Source organism: Coffea arabica, chromosome 11e (genome assembly GCF_036785885.1).
Source record: "Coffea arabica cultivar ET-39 chromosome 11e, Coffea Arabica ET-39 HiFi, whole genome shotgun sequence".
NCBI classification, from domain to species: Eukaryota; Viridiplantae; Streptophyta; class Magnoliopsida; order Gentianales; family Rubiaceae; genus Coffea; species Coffea arabica.
In genome coordinates, this window is record NC_092331.1 from 55,659,103 (window position 1) to 55,677,666 (window position 18,564).

Below are 18,564 nucleotides of genomic sequence, written 5' to 3' on the forward strand. Positions count from 1 at the left end.
GGAACGAAAGTTATCTTGGAGACAATAGAGGAGAAAGAAAATCTTAATCATAACCGTGAAAACAATTGACAACCGCATGGATTCCACTTTTTACTACAATCTTGATCGTGAAGATTGCGCTCTCTGACCTCCAAATAGTTTGTTAAATCATGACAGATATTGGAGTGGATGGGTCTAATTAAAGCCATTAAGAAATAAAAACCATTAGTTATATTTGTTTCATCTTTTTTTCCTTGAATTTTGGTAAGTGTAAGTAAAAGGTTTCGCACATCTAATTTACACCCCTCTCCTCTATCATTCAACCTATCCCTTCCTCTTTTTTTTTTTTAATCCATTAATAGATTAGTCGATATTAATGAATAACAATTTAATCAAAAGTTACCCGGCAGTTGGGTGTAGGCGTGCGAAGGAGCGAGAAGTGTTGAAAAAACAAAACAATTTAATCAAGTTTCTCTTTAATTGTTTTTTAGGAGGGAAGGGGTGGAATTTAATATCTCAATCTTAATCACTAGATTAAAGTCTCATCAGTACATTTCAATCAAGTTCTAAAGTGTTCTCAACCTTACTTAGTATTATGCTAAAGTTGAACTCTCATTATTGGCATTGCAGTAGCCAGCAAGTCATTACTTTATTCAGCATTTTTTTTATATAGAAATTGACATATTCTAGAATAAAAACACAAAAACTGTGAATTGTTCAGTTGTGTTTGTAGATCCAAGTTGTATGTAATTTAATAAAATGTTTCTATTTGACTAGGTTATAAAAAAGTGTAACATAAGTACATGAAACAATAATAATGGAACCAATTAGGGCCGCCTTGTATACTAAAAGATTAAATTATAGCTATTTAAGTTTTCTGCAATAGTAAATTAGACTAACAAATGAGAATTTGGCTTATTAAGAGTGAAGACTTAAATGGATTGGAAGCTCATAAGGGAAAAAACAAGAAAAAAGAAGAAAGAAAAAGTTGTGGGTTCAAATCGCCATGATGTGTGGCATTAACAAATCAATTTTACATTAGTAGTTGATGCGTGAGGAGAACAAAAGTTTTGGCATAATAATATGATCACGATAGCAATAGTACCTTATGCTATTAGATGCATATTGCACCTCATACAAAACTCCAAAAAAAAGAATAGATAGAGATAGAGAGGGTAGGGAAATTCAATCTATGGTAAAAACACTTACTTTTATTTGTTGATGGTAAAAACACTTGGAATTAAATTCATCAAGTTTCTTTCAACTCTAAGATTCAAATTGTCAAATTCCTTCCTCCATACACATGGTAGACAAAGATTGGAGATGTTCATCAGGAACACCTTTAGCCATACAACACGTGGGCACTCTTAAATTGCAAGTCTACTTTCTACAAAAAAAAAAAAAAAAAAAAAAAGAATTAGACTATCTACCTGGTTCTGGATAGCAATTTTCAGAATGATGAGGTGTAATCTTGTTCAAAGTATTTGATCCCTCAACCCAAAAAAAGAAAAAGCAGAGAAACTTAAAAAGTAGAATTGACCCTTCAATTTCAATCTTTCATGCATCTGTTTTACCTTTCATATGTTCGAGTTGACATCTAATGCTCCACATAAGAGTTAAACGATGGCAACCTGTGGAACAAATTAAGCTAAACCTCCATTTTCTGAGGTGATTAATTGAGATTCCATTCTCCAAAAATGACATGTGGCGTCAGAAGCTGCCCAGTATTGACAAAGATTGATAAGTCTAACCGTTCTTCACAAATGTAAACCAAATCCATTGGTGAACTATACATGTATATATATGACATTTCAAGGGTGAAATTTTTGTGGCAGAATACGTGAATTCTGGTATCTCATGCATGAGGTCATTATACATTGAGTGGACGAAAAGTATTGCTTCTTGATTTCATAAGATGGAAGACAACCTTCTTGAAATAGGGTTTTTTTTTTCATTTTCGTTATTTTATTAAAAGGATAGATAATGATGATATATTGATACCCTCTTTGACCACAAATATATATATATTGCTGAGATCAAAATTCTTATCCACCCAAAACTGTCTGTCTTTTTCAACAAGTAATTATCTCGAGGACTTTCCTTGCAGGAATTTCTCCAGTTCAACACGGGTACCAACTACCAAACTGCGTCCATAGAAGACAACTTGAGAAGGGAAAAATGGAAACAAGAACAAATCAAATTCAGCTCGCAGTCAAAGACGTGGTTCCTTTGTGGGAGCAGTCTAATGTCAATTTTGGCTCATAATCTGTGGCACATCTGTACATGTCGCAGTCAAACCACAGATGACCAAGTCCCCCTGTGTGTAGCCAAGAAATATGATCATACTAGTACTATCCCTATAATTTAATTAAGCCAAGCAAAATAGAGCTTATTCAACGTTGTAAGACTTTTTTTTATTTTATTTTTGGGGGACAAATTCAAGCTTCTATATCATCATCAGAGTGTTCTTGTGATACCTGTTCCTCTATCTTCAAAAGCTAAAATTGAACTCGTATACCAATCCCTTCATATGGAGGATAATAATTTTTGTTTCATGCAGAAAAAAGGAGACAAAGGAAGTCCAATTTCATCTTTGAGATCTTTGACTACTGATCGCTCTCCACCAAGCTTATTTAATACCATATTCTTCAAGTTGATTAGTTAGTTTTTAGGCAGAGTTCGTTTACTTTTGCATCTCTTCTTTAATTAGATAATGTGCAAAGTGGGCTTTCATTGGTCTGGTTGGTGACCTTCTCAAAACCAATATGAACACCCTCTAACGTCACCACAAGTCAAAAATATTCTTCAATTTGATAACCCTCCTCTTCCAAATCTATCAAAGCAAAGGACACAAGGCTCAAACTTCAAAAAAAACTAGGGATAATTTCATAAACCTCCCCTGAGGTTTTATGAAATATCACCTAGCTCCCTTGAGATTTTCAAAATCTCACTTAGCACCCCTTAAATTGACATTTTGGTAACCAAAAGTAATATTAAAAAATTCATGTTTGATGAGAGAGATTATCTTAGTGCCTTTAATACCCTTAGGCTATAAAAAAAATGAACATTTTACAAACCAAGGAAAAAAAGTACTAAATTGGAACCATCTTAAAAGTGAGGAGATGAAAATTGGTAAGATTTTATGTTACAGCCAATAGTCATTTCTACAGTAGGAAGAGATAGTAAAAGCAAATACTATTTTTTAAACCATTTCTACAAATAGAACCCTTCATAGCGTTGAAGGTAATTAGCATGTAAAATCATATATTTGAGTCAAAAAAACTTAGTAATAGATGAGATTTAACTTCAATATCATACAAAAAATTTACTCAAAATAGAAAGACTTTTTTTATGGGTGTGAAATATGAAAATTTTATTATAGAAAAAGTCAGAATTTGAAAAAATATTTGGAGTTTCAATTAGTTTATTTCTCTTGCGCTCTGCATGAATAGGAATAAATAAATAAATAAAGTTGTGAAACACCAAAAAAAGGAAAAAATAAAAGGAACCTACAGCTATTCTTCTCCAAATGCATTGAATATTTCATTGATTAAATCCTATATTTCATTGACATTTGCAATTCAATTATACATATATATATGTATGTATGTATGTATGTTTGTTTGTTTGTATAGACATTGTTAAAGAAAAGTAGGAAATTTAGAGAAAGAAAAACAAGTTCAGAAAATTTAAATATGAGGGTATTATTGACAATTCATCACCTTTGATATTAGTATATGACCCTACTATCACTTCAAGGGTGCTAAGTGAGATTTTGAAAAGTTTAGGGGAGCTAGGTGATATTTCATGAAACCTCAAGGGAGGTTTCTGAAATTATCCCAAAAAACTAAACAGAAATAGCTACTAACTTACATCCTATGGGATCAAACAATATATTTTCTTCATTTTCATTGCTCAATTGATGTCTTTAATTCTGCACCAATCCTAGTATCATATATCAAGAGTCTTGTATGGAAACATCATCTTATAAAAATAGGAAACATGTGTTCTTTTTTTTTTCAAGTAAACTTTCAATTTTGAACTTTACTGATCAGGCAATATATACATATATATATAGGAAGCATATGTTCCCTTATTCTCTATGCATCGATTTGATTGTTTCTTATATCGCTGGTAAGTGGTCATATTGTTTAATGAATCAGTTATGGTTGAACAACCAGTTTAGGTTTGCATGGCCCCATGCATGGAAGAAGAACCTGAGTTGGTATTGGGAAAAGTTCTTGTGATGATCGATCCAACCTTTTCTTTCCCCTGGCATCTGTTGTTGGAAACTCCTTTCGTCTTTTTCTTGAATCGAATTTCAAAAAAAAAAAAAAAAAAAAGCGGGCTGTTTTCCTCGTAGACAAAACACTAGGAAAGCTGAGAACAAAACAATGCCCACCCATACCTTGTATAATTATAATTATTATAATTACATGATGGATGAAAGAGCAGGCTGACAACGTACGTGTCCGATTTATTCGAATGAACATCTCCACGTAGCAGGCGCCGTATCAAGGCTGCATGGCGCGGCAAAGCCATGCATACGACAATTTATTAAAGTACTCGAGTTGTTGCATTTGATGACCCAACATTTGGCAAAATCTTACTTAGTTTGGATTCAATCAATCAATCGTCATTTAATGTTTGTTGCATTGGTCAAAACCGAATTGTGAAACATTTGATCCTGATGCCATGGCTGAGGAAACCCCCTCTATAACTAGTTATTAACTATATAGGGTTGCTAATTAATGAAGATGGAGGACCAAAAACTTAAATATAAGCTCGCTAGCTCTGTATTTTTTTGGATCAATCCCACCTGCCCTCCTTCATTAGCTAATCATTTTTAAGGTATGCATGCAAGAATAGTTCAAGTGGGATGTGATGGACATGTTCAAAGTTTGAATAGACCAGAGAACAAAATCAACAATTAAGAGAACTAATCAAAAGTGGAGGAGTCTTGGATTTTTGTACATCGAGTGAATTGGGTGTTGGATATTCTGTCAAGAATTGGGAGGCAGTGCCAAATGTGCTCATTAGACACCTAATTAGAAGCATGTCTTATTTGCTCCTCTTAATTGCAAGGGGTGTGTGGTTAAGCAAAGCCAAATGGATCGTATCACTGCACAATCAACCTTAATTTGATTTCTTAACGAACAAAACACTTGTGTGTTTTAGTTTGACTTGTTTTCAAATCGAATCAATTAAGTAGAAAGGAAAGGGCTTGTTTTTCTTTGACACACAATTATAATAGTCTACACTTACGTGCGTGCATGGACCCAAGTGCTTGATGCAATAAATTAAATTCAGCCAATCTTTTGGTAGATTTTTCACCAAGTTTGAAATTAAAATTTCCTATTATTTCTTATTATAATAATTTAAAAAAAAGGCATGCCACTTTTTCTACCAAATTTGGGTTCCATTCCGGCTCTTTTATTCGGTTTAGTTTATTCGGTTGATTAACAAATGTCGAACAAAGACATCAAAATTCAAAAAAAACAAATGTCGAACAAGTTTTAGTACGCCAATGTGTTCCAGCCCTTACTTTCAGTCTCATCAAAAGCCCAAAACAGAGGCCCAAAATACAGAGACCCACATCACTTTATCAGACAAAAATACCCCTATACATTTTACCCAGTCACTGGAAGTCCCTGCCCACCTGATCTAATCCGTCTCGACTCTCGATCTAAACTTCCCCACTCCACCAGACCAGACCGCCGGCGAAATCAGCCATCGGCAGGCCGCCGAGCACCGTTTTCAAAACCTACAATCAAGGTACATCTCCTCCTTTGTATTTTCACTTCCTTCCTTCTGAGTTTTCTAGTTTTTTTTTTCCTGAATTTTACTTTTGTAATTAAGGTCCTTTGTTGGTTTGAGCTCTCTCTCTCTCTCTCTAAAACCTTTGATGGTGTGCAATCTGTTAATCCAAACTCTGAATCTTCGATTCTGTGCTAATAGCTTATATATATTAGCCTAAGATTTCCAAATTTCGGATTTGGAGAAAATTTCCTCTTTTTTGTTTGTTTGGTCCTAAATTATGTCTTATCGTTTTATTGATTTTGTCTTTGCATGGTGCTGATGATCCATAAAGTGTAATTGATCCTCCTTGATCACTTAGTGGTTCGGTTTGTAGTGATATGTGCATTAGATATTTTACTTCAATTTTAAAGATTTAATGACGAATTAGTTCTTAATTAGTTGCAAATTATGCTATTGTATGAGTTGAAATGCTATTTGGTTAATTGCCTGAATGGGAAAACAGTGGAGCAAGAACTTAGATTGCACATGAATTATGGGCTGAATTAGGTTAGTGTAACATGGTTCTTTAGTCTCTAAATGTTACAGGGATTTACGAAACGCAGCCAGAATGTTGCTCTCACCAATGCCTACTGTGCATCATTCTTGTGTTTTTGTTGTTTTTGCTATTGAGTTTCTTGAAGTTTTCGGCTTTGATATGATATGCTAAATGACTGAAGATAGAGGCATATGCTGCAGCAGGTTTGGAGTTGTTTTAATTACGGAGGAGTTAGGTTCCACCTTCGACTAGTTGAAGCCAGAAAGGAAGAAGGTTCAAGGGTTGGGTGTATTTGGAAATGGCATTGCTGAATGTGTTGAAGGGCGAGCCACTGGTGACGAAGCTGGCAGCAGTGGCTAAGTATGCTGTTCTTCCAGGTGCTATGATTGCTGCTCTGATCTATTCACCTCCAGATTATTTGTGTAAGAAGCCTCAACCTGCTTCAGCTTCCAAGTAGACTTGGTGTGCTTCAGCTTCTCACCATGTAATTCCCATCGGGAACTTTGATTGCTTAAATTAAATAAAAGCCTTTCCAGAGTTTACTGAAATGGTGCAGCAGTTTAGTAAGTGCTATGTAATGAGTAATTTTCACAGCTATGTTAGGCTCACCTTAAATTTCAGGATTTTTGGAATTGAATGTTTCTTTTCATTTGAAGATTGTTAAGCAGCTTCCAAAAGAAAAATGAATTGATGTTTCAGTTAATGAGTTTATAGCTGGCTTTGAGCTATTCAGATGGGGTGAATTGCTCACCAACATTTTTAGTTGTGGATGCCAATGTTGGGATTGGGGTTGTTGCTGGAACAGACAATTGTCTAGTTGATGAAGTAGCGGACTCTGTTGTGTCTAATTGCAATTTACTGCCACAGACTGATCTTTGAAACCTTTCTTGAATTCACTGTCATCTGGACTTTGGATTCTAGTCCCTTGAAATCTGATTGCTGCTGTTTGGGCACCGTTTGCATCTTCTGGATTTTGATAAACTAGTTACCACCATACTGCTGGATATAGCAGGGTTACAAAAATAACTGTTGCAACATTCCTGAGTGTGCTAGTTGTCTATGAATGATGAGGTTCTCTTTACCTTTGTTGCTTGCTTGATGTTCAGGCTTTGTTTCTACGTTGTAAATGCGATGACATATGACTGGTAACATTGAGTGAGACGCAGCTTGTTTTCCATTTTAAAGGGCTGATTTGCCATTGCAAGTCCTTGTGCTTTGGAATTTCCAAACAGGTACTTGATCTTGTATAAATGTAAGAGGAACTGAACTCTTGCTATTAGAGCATAATGTATAAGTCACAATGATGCCAATAATATGTTTAGCTTGCATTCTTGCCGGTTTTTTCCCTATACATCCAAGGTGTGATTGGATACTGGGTTCCAATTCCATTGTTGTTGCCCCACTCTTTGTTAATGGTACTGCCTTAGCTTGCAAAGGACATCCTCCCTTTGCCGCTGCTTGCCCTTCTTTTAATTCTCCAACAAATGACGACATCATGCTATCTAACAAAAACCTTTGAATTCTCCAACAAAAACTTTCCACCATCTAAACCAAACAAATGACGACATCATGCTATGAGTTACGGCAAAGACTGAACCATCTTTTCTTTTTCTTTGTTTTTTTTGTGATTATTTTCAAGTGACGAAAGGCGGAACCATCAGCCAACTCAATGTGCCTTGAAGTTCCATTTTGTGCTACGTTGTATCCAAAACTTAGTGCCTTGCGCAGTTGGGCTGTTGGTATATCTTGCTACTTAATTGTAGCTTCCTTTGACGGGAAATCTTGTCGGCTCTTCTTTTCTGTAGATTAGACTAGAGTGTAGGTTATACAAGTATTATATCGTTGGGACAAAAAAAAATCCAAAACTTAGTGGCATACTCTTAGAAAACGCTTTGAGGCGTGCGACTCTAAGCATAAAGTTTATAAATCATGCTTGAGAATTCACGAGTTTAGCTACTGAGAAATTCAAATGCAACAATAGTTAGAAACTCGTGAATTTTTATTCCTTGTCGTAGTTTGCTTTTGCCTAGATTTTTTGATGCTTCTCCCATCCATCTTTTGAGTTAAAAAGAAAAGAGTCCTCTGATTTAATAAAATCTGGTAGAATGAAACTAGAGTAAACCATTAAGCAACCATCATGTCTATTGACATAAAAAGGTCAAGCATAGATTTCTAGTGTAAAATGCAACTTTTGGTCAATCAATGAATGTGGCAAGTCATTAGAAAATAATGAGGGGCGTTATGGTCCTTCAAGAGGAAAATGTGGAGGGGACTGCAATTAACAAAATTAAATAAATGTCATTGGCAGTCTAAAATTAAATTAAATTTAATCTTACTTTTATATAGTTTCCAAATAAAGAAGTTCTTACTTTTATTGTTTGGAATCCAAGTTTTTTGCCAAGTTTGTTTGCTACAAGTTTTTAAAAAACTTTAGCTACAGTAACCTCAAAAAAATTCTTAAAGTTTTTAAACTATACACTTCAAAATATTCAAAAATCTCTACACATTTCAAAAAATTTTTAAAAAACTTCTACAGTAAGTTACAGTAAAGTTTTAGACAAACTCCCAAAAAACTAACCTTCCAAACAGGGCTGAAATTCCAAATAAAGAGCAAGAACTTCAATGTTTAATTTTTTTGGTCGAAAATAGAGGGCAAAGGGTATTACGTAGCTATTAAAATGGGATTATTTACTAAATTTTATTTGCTTGTACTATTAACATGTTTTTTAATCATCTTTTTATCTCACGTACATCACATTAAAAAAGTGCTATAGTATTTTTTTTTTCAAAAAATTATCCAAATAATTTACTACCCAAACACACTCTATAACACAATACAAGAACTATAGGAACACTGTGAGGACCCGCAAATTTCTTATATTTTTTCTCAAAAAAATGCCTTTTATTTGAAAATTATTATTTATTAAAGCCCCACTACCCAATTATTTCATACTAAGTGTAAATAATCCTAGAAAGTAGGGTTTCACGCTTCGGTTTCAAGTTTGGAGCAAAATTAGGGTTTTCGCGATTTTTCGCCGGATGAATTTTCGGTACAGAGTAAGGATTAATTTTGGAGATTAAAAGTGACTTTTAAGTGAAAAATAATATGTGACTAGTAGCAATGATATAAGGTTAGTGAATGGGAAGTAAAAACCCTAGTACGTGAGTTTTTGAGAAAAACGGCGCGAACCGGCGGGTCCCGCGCACTACCGATTGAACGCATCACTTGACCACCATTTTTCTTACCAAACAAGCTTATTGACTTTTGAGCCAAATATCTTCTTACTTGGCAGCTGGTTTGACCAAATCCTAAAGCTATAAATGCAAGGAAAAGAAAGAGAAAAATGAAAGGTGGTGGTGGCGACACTTGGCTTCTTGACCAAAGACAAGGACTTTCTATTTAACCCCAATTTTTGCATCTTCTATCCCTTATTGCTGCTGCTTGGCCGAGAGAGAGAAGGGAAGAAACACCAAGGAAAATCTCTCCATTTCTTTTTGAATCAAGCTACTAAATGAGAAAACAAAAGAAAGAAACCGATTAAACTCACCTTTGAGTGATTAGTTAGTGATTGTTGGTGAGATTTTGGAAAGGGAAAGCTAAGGCTACACTTGGTGAACTCTAATCAAGGTAAGAAAGATGATCTCTCTAATTTTTACTTTCAATCTTGTTTAAATTAAGCTTAGTAACTCAATTTGTGGTGGAATCATGGATGTTATCATGTTTTGGAGGTTTTCCCCTTTTTGATATGATGAACTAGGGTTTGAGACTTTCTGCTAATTTGATGTATGATGCATATATGTTGTAATTAAGGTTGTATAAGGGGTTTTGGTAGTGATTGAAGTAAGAAATTGAGGAAGGTTGCATTAAAAATTGAAAATTCCAGATTTCTGGAAAATTCTGCTTCCATTCTGTCCGGTTTTGTAACCTCATGTTAGAGGCCGAATTGGCCTTAGGTCAAAGAATAAAAGTTGTATAGAATGGTATTTTATAGGTGCATACAAAATTTCAACTCAATCGGAGCAACGTAGGTCGTGAAAAGTCCAAAATACCCTTACTGTTTTAAGTTTTTCCCCAGCAGTCCGTTTGGTCAGTTTGTCCAGTTTATCATATTTTTTCACTAGGATCCATACTGATTTAGCTTTTTGGAAAAACATGAAAGTTGTAGTATTCTGACTTAGCTTTTAAACGCCTCTAAGAACACCTGAATCAGACTTTTGTAACCTGAGATATGACCATTACAGTACAATGCGGTTAGATAGCCGACAAGTTGGATTTTGGTTCTGTAATTTGAGGATTTGACTAAGTTGCATTAGAAACTGGACTAAATGACCTTCATGAACATTGTAGCCCTGTGTCTTAGCATCGAAACGGAATAGGTTGCGCCTCAATCCGATAAGCGTAGCCTCGGATGTGTTATTTCCGCATCCACACGTCAAATCTGTCTTTTACTAGATTGTATTTCTGCACTTGTTATTATTGTGATTCTTATTCTTATGATGTTGTGAGCCTATGGAACGGCTTTTGACTTGAATTATGATATGTGTGACTTTGGGTTGTGGCTGAGGAAAAATAATGAAGCCTAAATGGCTGAAAAATTAGGTAAACACAAAGGGCATACTGCCCGAATTTACGCTCGAGGACTAGAAAACTATATTTGCAACTTGAGTAAAGGTTAAGTGATTATCACTTGAACTAGCGAGAACCTTTGCTACTTTGTTTTTCGAGGGTTATACATTAGGACTTGGCCTAACTTGTACCCTTGAGGAAAAGACATAATGACCAATGTAAACTTGAATTTCCTTGTACTTTCAACTCAAGTGTTATTTCCAAGCATCTATACTATAAAACTTTACGATTTGAAAAGCGAGCAAGTGTTTCACGAGTGTTTTTCAAATGAATTTCAATTGGTCGATTCTTAATGAACGGGACGTTTAAGTTTCGAATCCTACTCGTGTTTCAAAGTTCTCAAACTGAATTTTTATCGTAGATCTGGACTCCAAGCCTGGAGTATAATTGAACGTGAATACTTGAAACACTATATTTTGGTGAGTGCTTCCAAATATCCGATTGTACTTGATACATGTATTCCTTACTTGACTTGTATGATTACATGAAAATGAATGATAGGGCAAGGATGTACTTTACCGTACTTGCCCTAATATGACTTGTTCTTGTTATTAATTACACTTGACTTGCTCTACATGTACTTGAGATATGTGTTGCCTGGAATTCCAGAAACCCTGTGGCTAGTTAATCGAGTCGAGCCGGTAAGGGTCTGGTCGATTAGATAACAAACCCTGGGTCACTTGTAATGTCAAGTGGAGTGTTATCTTTTCGACTAAACGGTATACTCGAGTATTACCACTCATGTTTCGTGTGGCGTGCGGGCCCGGGAAAGGGCGTTGATCGGTGGACGGAGATTGGCGTATAGTGGAGTTTTATTTTGGACTTGTTATAACTTGAAAGTTGGCGGAGTGTCAACTACCACTTGACCAAGCTGGAATGGAGTCGTGATATGGGTTACTGTATCCTTACATGTGAAAGTGAACCTGATATTACTTGGCTATCTGAAGTACTATTTTCCTGATTGGACTTGTTTGCTCGCTATTTCACTATTACTTTGTTATCACTTGATTTGTTGACCAATTTGATATTTGGGAACTTCACTGAGCTTTGGCTCACCCCGTTAGTTTTGTTTTCCTTACAGGGGTACGAGCGAAGCGTGAGACTTGAAATGACTAGTGTAGCCTTTTGTTTTTGAACTTGGACTTTTGGGACTGTACTCGCGCTATTCTTCGAATGAAACATTTTGTACTTGGATTGTATACGTTTTGCACTAGTTTGAGTATCGAGACTTTGTACCCTGATTCCTATCATTGTATGTTATAAGCTTGAATTGGGAATGTTATTTATGATTCATGGTGGATGTGTATGTACGTGATTCGCGTGAGCTAGTGAGTGAGTCCTGGCGAGAGTTGGGCAGGCGGTCCGCCAAACCCTTTGGTACGCCTTAGGGGGAGGTGGGGTCGTCACAAACACATCTTTTCCTTCATGGATACAGTCGTAGATAGTGGCCTTGTTCTCGATTGCTTTAGATTTTATAAAATCTGATTATAGAAATTTATTTTAAAGAATAATCACAATCGACAAAAATTATTTTTTTGGGTGGTTATAAATTTTAACTTTTTTATCATTAAAAAATCTATAATCAAAATACAAAAACAATCGAGAACGTCATAAAAATGGATTATTCAAAATTAAAATTTATAATCAATTAAAATAATCAATCGATAACAAGCTGATTATTGGTGAAAAGACAAAAAAAAAAAAAAAAACTAACCAATTAAACACGAAAGAAGTACTTAAAAACATAAAGAAATAAAAATCAACTAAATAAATGTTTATCAAGATCTTTTTTAAACGATTAAGCTAGTGAAAAGACAAAAGGCTCCGTTCATTTTATTTCTATTTTCTTTCAAAACACAACTATTAATGATTTAGGTATAGTGTAATAACTAATTATTGATGTTACAAAGTAAGAAGATATAAATTTTTCAAAAGGTAACAATTTATGGTAAAAAAAAAATGAATAGAATGCAGCATAGTTAACACTAAACACTAGCAACCAGGTATTTTAGTGCGTGTAGGAGATTTATAACCTTTTTGTATTAAAGTCTATCATCTGTTTTTTAAAAAATTATCTCAAATAATTTACTATTACTATGACACACTCCTTGTTTTACTCATAAAATTCAAAACATAAAAATGTTGAAAAAAAAAAAGATTTTTGCTTTTTGGGTCAGACATTGACTTTTCACCGATTCCGAAGGGATAAGGTTAAAAACTCTGTCGTCTTCCTCTGCCGCATCCGACCCCCATCTCTGCCTTTGCTTCCTACCTATAGCTACTTCTCAACCACAGCCCTGAAAATTTAAATAAAAACCTCTTAATCAAGTCGAATATTCCAAATAATTGTCCTTTTATTATTCTCCTCGCTTAAGCAGTGCTAGTTTTATAATACCCAGAATTAATTTTTCCCACCAGAGCTGAAAATCCATTTCTTTCAACTACCAAAGATTTTCCCTCTTCGCTCTGCATCGAAAAAGGTATTTTTTTTCCTTGCTTTCAAATGCTTCTTAGCTGATTATTGTCCAGAATAATGAGTGGGTTTTTTTATTTTGCGGTCTTTTTGGTTAAAAATGTCAAATTGATGTGCCAAGTGGCAAATATATGTGATACACTTGGGATCTGGTTTCTAGATGAGGTTCTATTTTCTGGGTTGGACTTCATTTGCGGAGATTTTTGCTGTTTCCGGAGAATTTTGGATTGCTTTGGTAGAAAATTGGTGGCTTTATATTTCTATTGTTTTTATGGCTGTATGTCAGAACTATTTTTCTCAGATGATTTAATGAATGCGATGCTTTTTTTTCTGGATTTATTTGGTTGGATAAAATGGGAAAAAAAATATAATTGTAACCATTTAAGTGTTTTGGTATACTGTGGAAATAAGAGGGACACATTATTTTTGTTATGTAAGGAAAAAGGAAACAATTATTTTTTAGCTGAAATAATTACTAGACTTAATAATTGTTTGGTAAGAAGATCTAGGAAAAGATTTCATGGAAGTGTGGGACAGTTTGATATGTTAATTATTGGATAGAGTTTAGTAGAAAGCATTAATCTGGTTACATGCATTGAAGCCATATATTCAGATCTCGGCATAGGATTAGAAAGTGAAGTTGCTTGTAGTATTCTATTGTGAATTTGAGGTTTTGGTTATTCCAGTGATTTCAAAACAATGAAATATAAGAGCTGCTTGCTTCATTGTTTTATTTTAGTTATGAGCGTTTGGAAAGTTTTGAAAACCTGTTGAAAAGATTTGTAAAATGGGTTTTGGATGAGTAGTTCTTACTTTAGTAAGTTAATTTTTGGTTTTTGGAGAGTGATTTATAGTCAAACTTGAAGTAGCTAAATGCATGTCTACCATTTTTCTGATTGGGATTGGATGCTCTTGAGCAAAAAAATTTGTGCACATCTAAACCATGCTGGCAGCTTGAGGAAAGCTTGTTTTCTATCTGAGAAAAGTAGCAAGTGTAGCCTATGTGCCTGCCATGACATATAGTGAAGCTTTTGGGAATATTAAAGTGGAAGTTTTTATCTAGTTGGGAAGGTCAGAGGAAGTGGTTAATGCATATCCTCCCCTCCTTAGCACACTAACTTCCTGGACAAAGGATATTTCAAGTGTGCTTACTGTGAAGCCATCCATGTGAAAGCTGATACGAGAAAAAGAAGTCTCTGGTGGAATAAGTTTTTACTTGTTATATTGCTGACCTCAATGGAAATTAGTGTTGAGCAGTTTATTCTCTTGGTGAAGTGGCTTGCAGGAGGTAGTGTGCTAGACGAGGGAAAGGGTGTGTTTCTCTTTCATAGAATACCTTCTTTCTTCCCATGGTTTCGTGGCACTGTCTGAAGAGATCAATTGCATCAAAGTATACTGCTTTGCCAAGAACACGTGCTTGCTGTAGGGTACATACTGAAGTGTTGGTTAATTCTTGTGGCTTTTGCAAGCATTTTGACTTCCAATTGTTCTGATTCAGTGCAGAGCTTGTAGAAAGAGTATAATTTGAACCAGGTTCCAGTTTTACGTTAAGCATGAAGTACTTGGAATATACTCCTCTTGACCGGTATGTGTAGAAGTGTTTTCTTCATAGGAAACAACACTTTGTACTTGCAAATTTTGAATTGCTTAGTTATGATTAGGGCTGCAAACGAATCGAGCCGCTCGAGTCAAGCTCGATTAATATCGAGCACGAGTCGAGCTCGAGCCGGCTCGAGTCAAACTCGAGCTCGAACTCGAGTTCAGAATATTAAGCTCGTTAGCTCGCGAGCCTTGAGTATATATATATATATATATATATTTATTTTTATTTAATAATAAAAATACGTATATTATATATATATTTTTTATTTTTTATTTTTTATTTTCATAGTAAAATTGCGTATATATCCTTAATATTTTATTATTTATTAAAAAAAATTATTTTATTTATTTTTTTAAAAATAAAATAATTATTTTTTATTTTTTTCGAGCTCGAGCTCGAGCTTGGCTCGACTTGATTCAAGTCGAGCTCGAGCTTGAAAATTGCCGGCTCATCGAGCTCGAGCTTGGTAAAATTCAGTCGAGGCTCGGCTCGATTAGCTCAAAACTCGGCTCGGCTCGGCTCGTTTGCAGCCCTAGTTATGATGATTTTGTTGGTCTATGTAATTTTCTATCTTTAATGACTGCCGTGGACTGATTAACTATATTCTTTCAGTTTGAATGACTTCCTGAGTCAGGTGAATCTTGGAGAGCGCACAATCAAAGGGTGCCTTGAAGCTTACTCTTGTGAGTATAATTTGCATTTTGATGTTCGCAATGTTGCTGCCTAGAAATATTTTGGGGTAACTGAGTTTTTTGCCTATTTTCTGTCTAGGTAAACATACAGGAACAGATAAGAAGCTGTCGCTCAGCTTAGAGAATGAGGTGATTCCATTTGCTTTGAGCTTATTCTGTATACAGATAATTTACAATTTATGATTATCAGGGTACGAACATTGAATGCACACAAATTTCTCTCAAATTCTTCCTGCACATGGTCTCTGGATTGTGTGATATCTTGAAGAAAGGCCGAACTGTTTATTTTAGTTGTTATTGTGGTGTCTTGAAAGTTGAAACAGTTATCCTCCTCTTCCCTTTTTGTTTTTGGGATTTTGAAAATGATGACTAGCAGTATTCTTGATGACACAGAGAGATGATAAAAGGAAGTGTTAAAAAAAAAGAGAGAGAGAGAGACAGAGAGATGTGTCCCTTTTTTTTGTTTTTTAAATCATGTCTTGCCGGTCTTTTAAACATGAAAATCTTTCCTATTATCTTTCTTCTTTTTCATGAAAGGAGTGCCTAAATTGAGGAATCTAAAGTCGATTATTTAAATAATTATGCTCACGATAGCTTGCTTTGAGCCTATGTCTGTTGTGTTCTTGCAGCCATGTCTTTATATTTTGATGCTCAGTGGCTGTGTTATTGAGTTGTTTACTAATGGATTGCCAATCTTCCTGCTACTATAGCCACTCAATTTGTTGTATCCTATCTGAGAATTCGTTAGATCCTTTTAATCGATAGTTATGAATTAAACCAGATTCTTGATTACCTTGGGAAATCATCTGACACCGACTCTTCCTCACCAGTCGAATATCTGTATACATCCAGGTACCCAGTTACGTGTATCTTATCCAATTATGCTTCTATGGTATATATTTTCTTACTGATCTCAAAACCTTTTTCACCAGCCGAAAGACGCTGATTTATTTGCTTCTTACACTCTATCACATGTATCCAGATTATGACTTCAGGTAACTCTGTATCTTATGTTTGTCATTTTGTTTCCTTTACATGAAGCTGAAAAGGAGGGTTATGGGCAGTGCCATTGTCAGCTTTCTTGGCGACATGGCATCCCACTATATAATCCTCTCTTAACAGCCTTGGGAGTGTTGTCAGAAGGTTTGACGGACAGTTCAGATAACTGTTGCTCTTAGCCGAGTTGAGAGTTCAAGTCTCTCCATTTCCCAAAATAAACCACTTAGTCTGTCATCCTTTGTGTAGCTACTGACTTCTGCTAATTGACATTGCTCATTGATTTTTGGTGTAACTGTGCTACAATTTCCCAACACATTGGTTTACCAGTGCAGTGCAAGCTCACCAATTTTTCACTGAAGAGAGCTGGGATGGCTTTAAGCAAATTTTGGACACCTACATGTTTGAAGCATCAAAGGTATACAGTCATATCAGTTTAAGTATGGCTCAAGAATCAATTTTTAATAGCTTTATACCAAATGGTGCTAGTTGATGCCTAATGTTTGTTGTTAAGAGGTAGAACATCTTGGTTATATTTTATAGCAGAAGGTCTGAAGTTTGAACCATATTCAGTTAATTCAAATTCAGCAACTCTTATTTGCAAAATCTTCGAAGTTTGGTTAATCTTGAGTTTTCAGGGATTTTTTCTTGTGTTGGTATTATGAAAGTGTCTAATGCTGAATGACTACAGTATAAGGTGCTTGAGAATCACGGCTTTTTCATTAGAATGTGATGCGGGTCCTAGTGGCGCATAATTATCATGATAGTCCGAGGAAGTCTTGCCGGCTTTTCAATTTGTTGATTAATTAATTTATTGAAGTCTTTAATTGGGGTTTCATCTACCTCTCTTTGTAGGAATGGCTTGACACAAATGAGTGCCCCCTCTTGGAGACCTTATACAAGACTTTGGATGAGGTGCGAATTTTATCAAAACTATGAAAGGAATGAAAAAAGAGAAGACAGAGGAAAAGGATTAAAAAGATATTATTGTCATACTACTGTGGTGCAGGTTGTGAAGCTAGCAGAATGCGAAATTTATAGTTACAATCCTGAGGCTGACGCAGATCCCTTCCTCGAGAGAGGAGCCATGTAATCTTTGATGTTGAGATTGGTGTTAATTTTTTTTTTCCTGTCCTTGCTTCAGGACATGATGACAGGATATATTTCTTTTTTGTTGACAGATGGTCATACCATTTCTTCTTCTACAACAGGAAGCTGAAGCGAGTAGTGAGCTTCCGTTTCAGCTGTTTAAGGTAATTTAATTCTTTTGGCACACATCAGTTTTATTGGATTTACTGTCAATGGGCCATGGTTAATCTTGGTTTGCTTTGCTGTCATAGTAATTTTGCCAGTGAAGGTTTTCGAGTAGATGAGCTAATTTTCGAGGAAGATGGAGAAATATTCGATGGCATGGACATCTGAGTGTGGAGTATGAAATTTTCATATGTTGATATCTGTAGACATGTTGTATCAACCCCTTGTGCAAATCTAGCTGTAGGGTCTGAAGTCTTTCAATGTAAATGAGAGCAGCCATTCTGTAGTTAGGATTGTTACAAGGTTAGTGTGGTTCCCAGCCTTGGTTGTACTCCACCGTTTTAATTATGCGGACAGTTGCAGTTTGGTTCTGGTATGTGTTTTCAATTTTCTGGTGTCAGGATTCTAAACATCAGAAATTTCCCAAATCCATGAAACTGTTGCGTCTTGTGGAGAGTGTGATTTCTGCTGTGAAGAGCTTCAACTAGATCACTAGATTTTCTATCCACCTGGTATGTAAGAAGAAAGTGGAGTTATTGTAGCAATTCCAATGGTTGCCAAGTGGCTCCCTTTCATTTTGACACATGGCGCAGTCTTTTTTTTTTTTCTTTCTTTTGCTTCTTTTTTTTCACCTTATTTTCTTTC

The 18,564-nt window shown here is 35.3% G+C and overlaps 1 protein-coding gene and 1 long non-coding RNA gene across 4 annotated transcripts; both read left to right on the forward strand.

Annotated features, from left to right (window-relative positions):
* Positions 1-5,619: 5,619 nt before the first annotated feature.
* Positions 5,620-6,977, forward strand: LOC113719724 (uncharacterized). Its single transcript, XR_003454992.2, has 2 exons — positions 5,620-5,754; positions 6,478-6,977. It is a non-coding gene; the product is annotated as an uncharacterized lncRNA (long non-coding RNA).
* A 6,203-nt stretch (positions 6,978-13,180) lies between these two features.
* LOC113719494 (uncharacterized) lies at positions 13,181-18,290 on the forward strand. Of its 3 annotated transcripts, none has more exons than XM_027244703.2 (11): positions 13,181-13,381; positions 14,873-14,959; positions 15,590-15,660; positions 15,749-15,798; positions 16,451-16,521; positions 16,602-16,664; positions 16,996-17,083; positions 17,521-17,580; positions 17,675-17,754; positions 17,847-17,918; positions 18,006-18,290. In XM_027244703.2, the coding sequence occupies exons 2-11, from the start codon at positions 14,928-14,930 to the stop codon at positions 18,085-18,087; spliced, it is 669 nt and encodes a 222-aa protein (XP_027100504.1). In that variant the 5' UTR covers positions 13,181-13,381; positions 14,873-14,927; the 3' UTR covers positions 18,088-18,290. The 3 variants fall into 3 exon arrangements, with proteins under 3 accessions (XP_027100504.1, XP_071928735.1, XP_027100505.1); XM_027244704.2 differs by having other exon boundaries at positions 13,241-13,381; positions 14,878-14,959; XM_072072634.1 differs by lacking the exon at positions 16,602-16,664 and having other exon boundaries at positions 13,189-13,381.
* Positions 18,291-18,564: the final 274 nt, after the last annotated feature.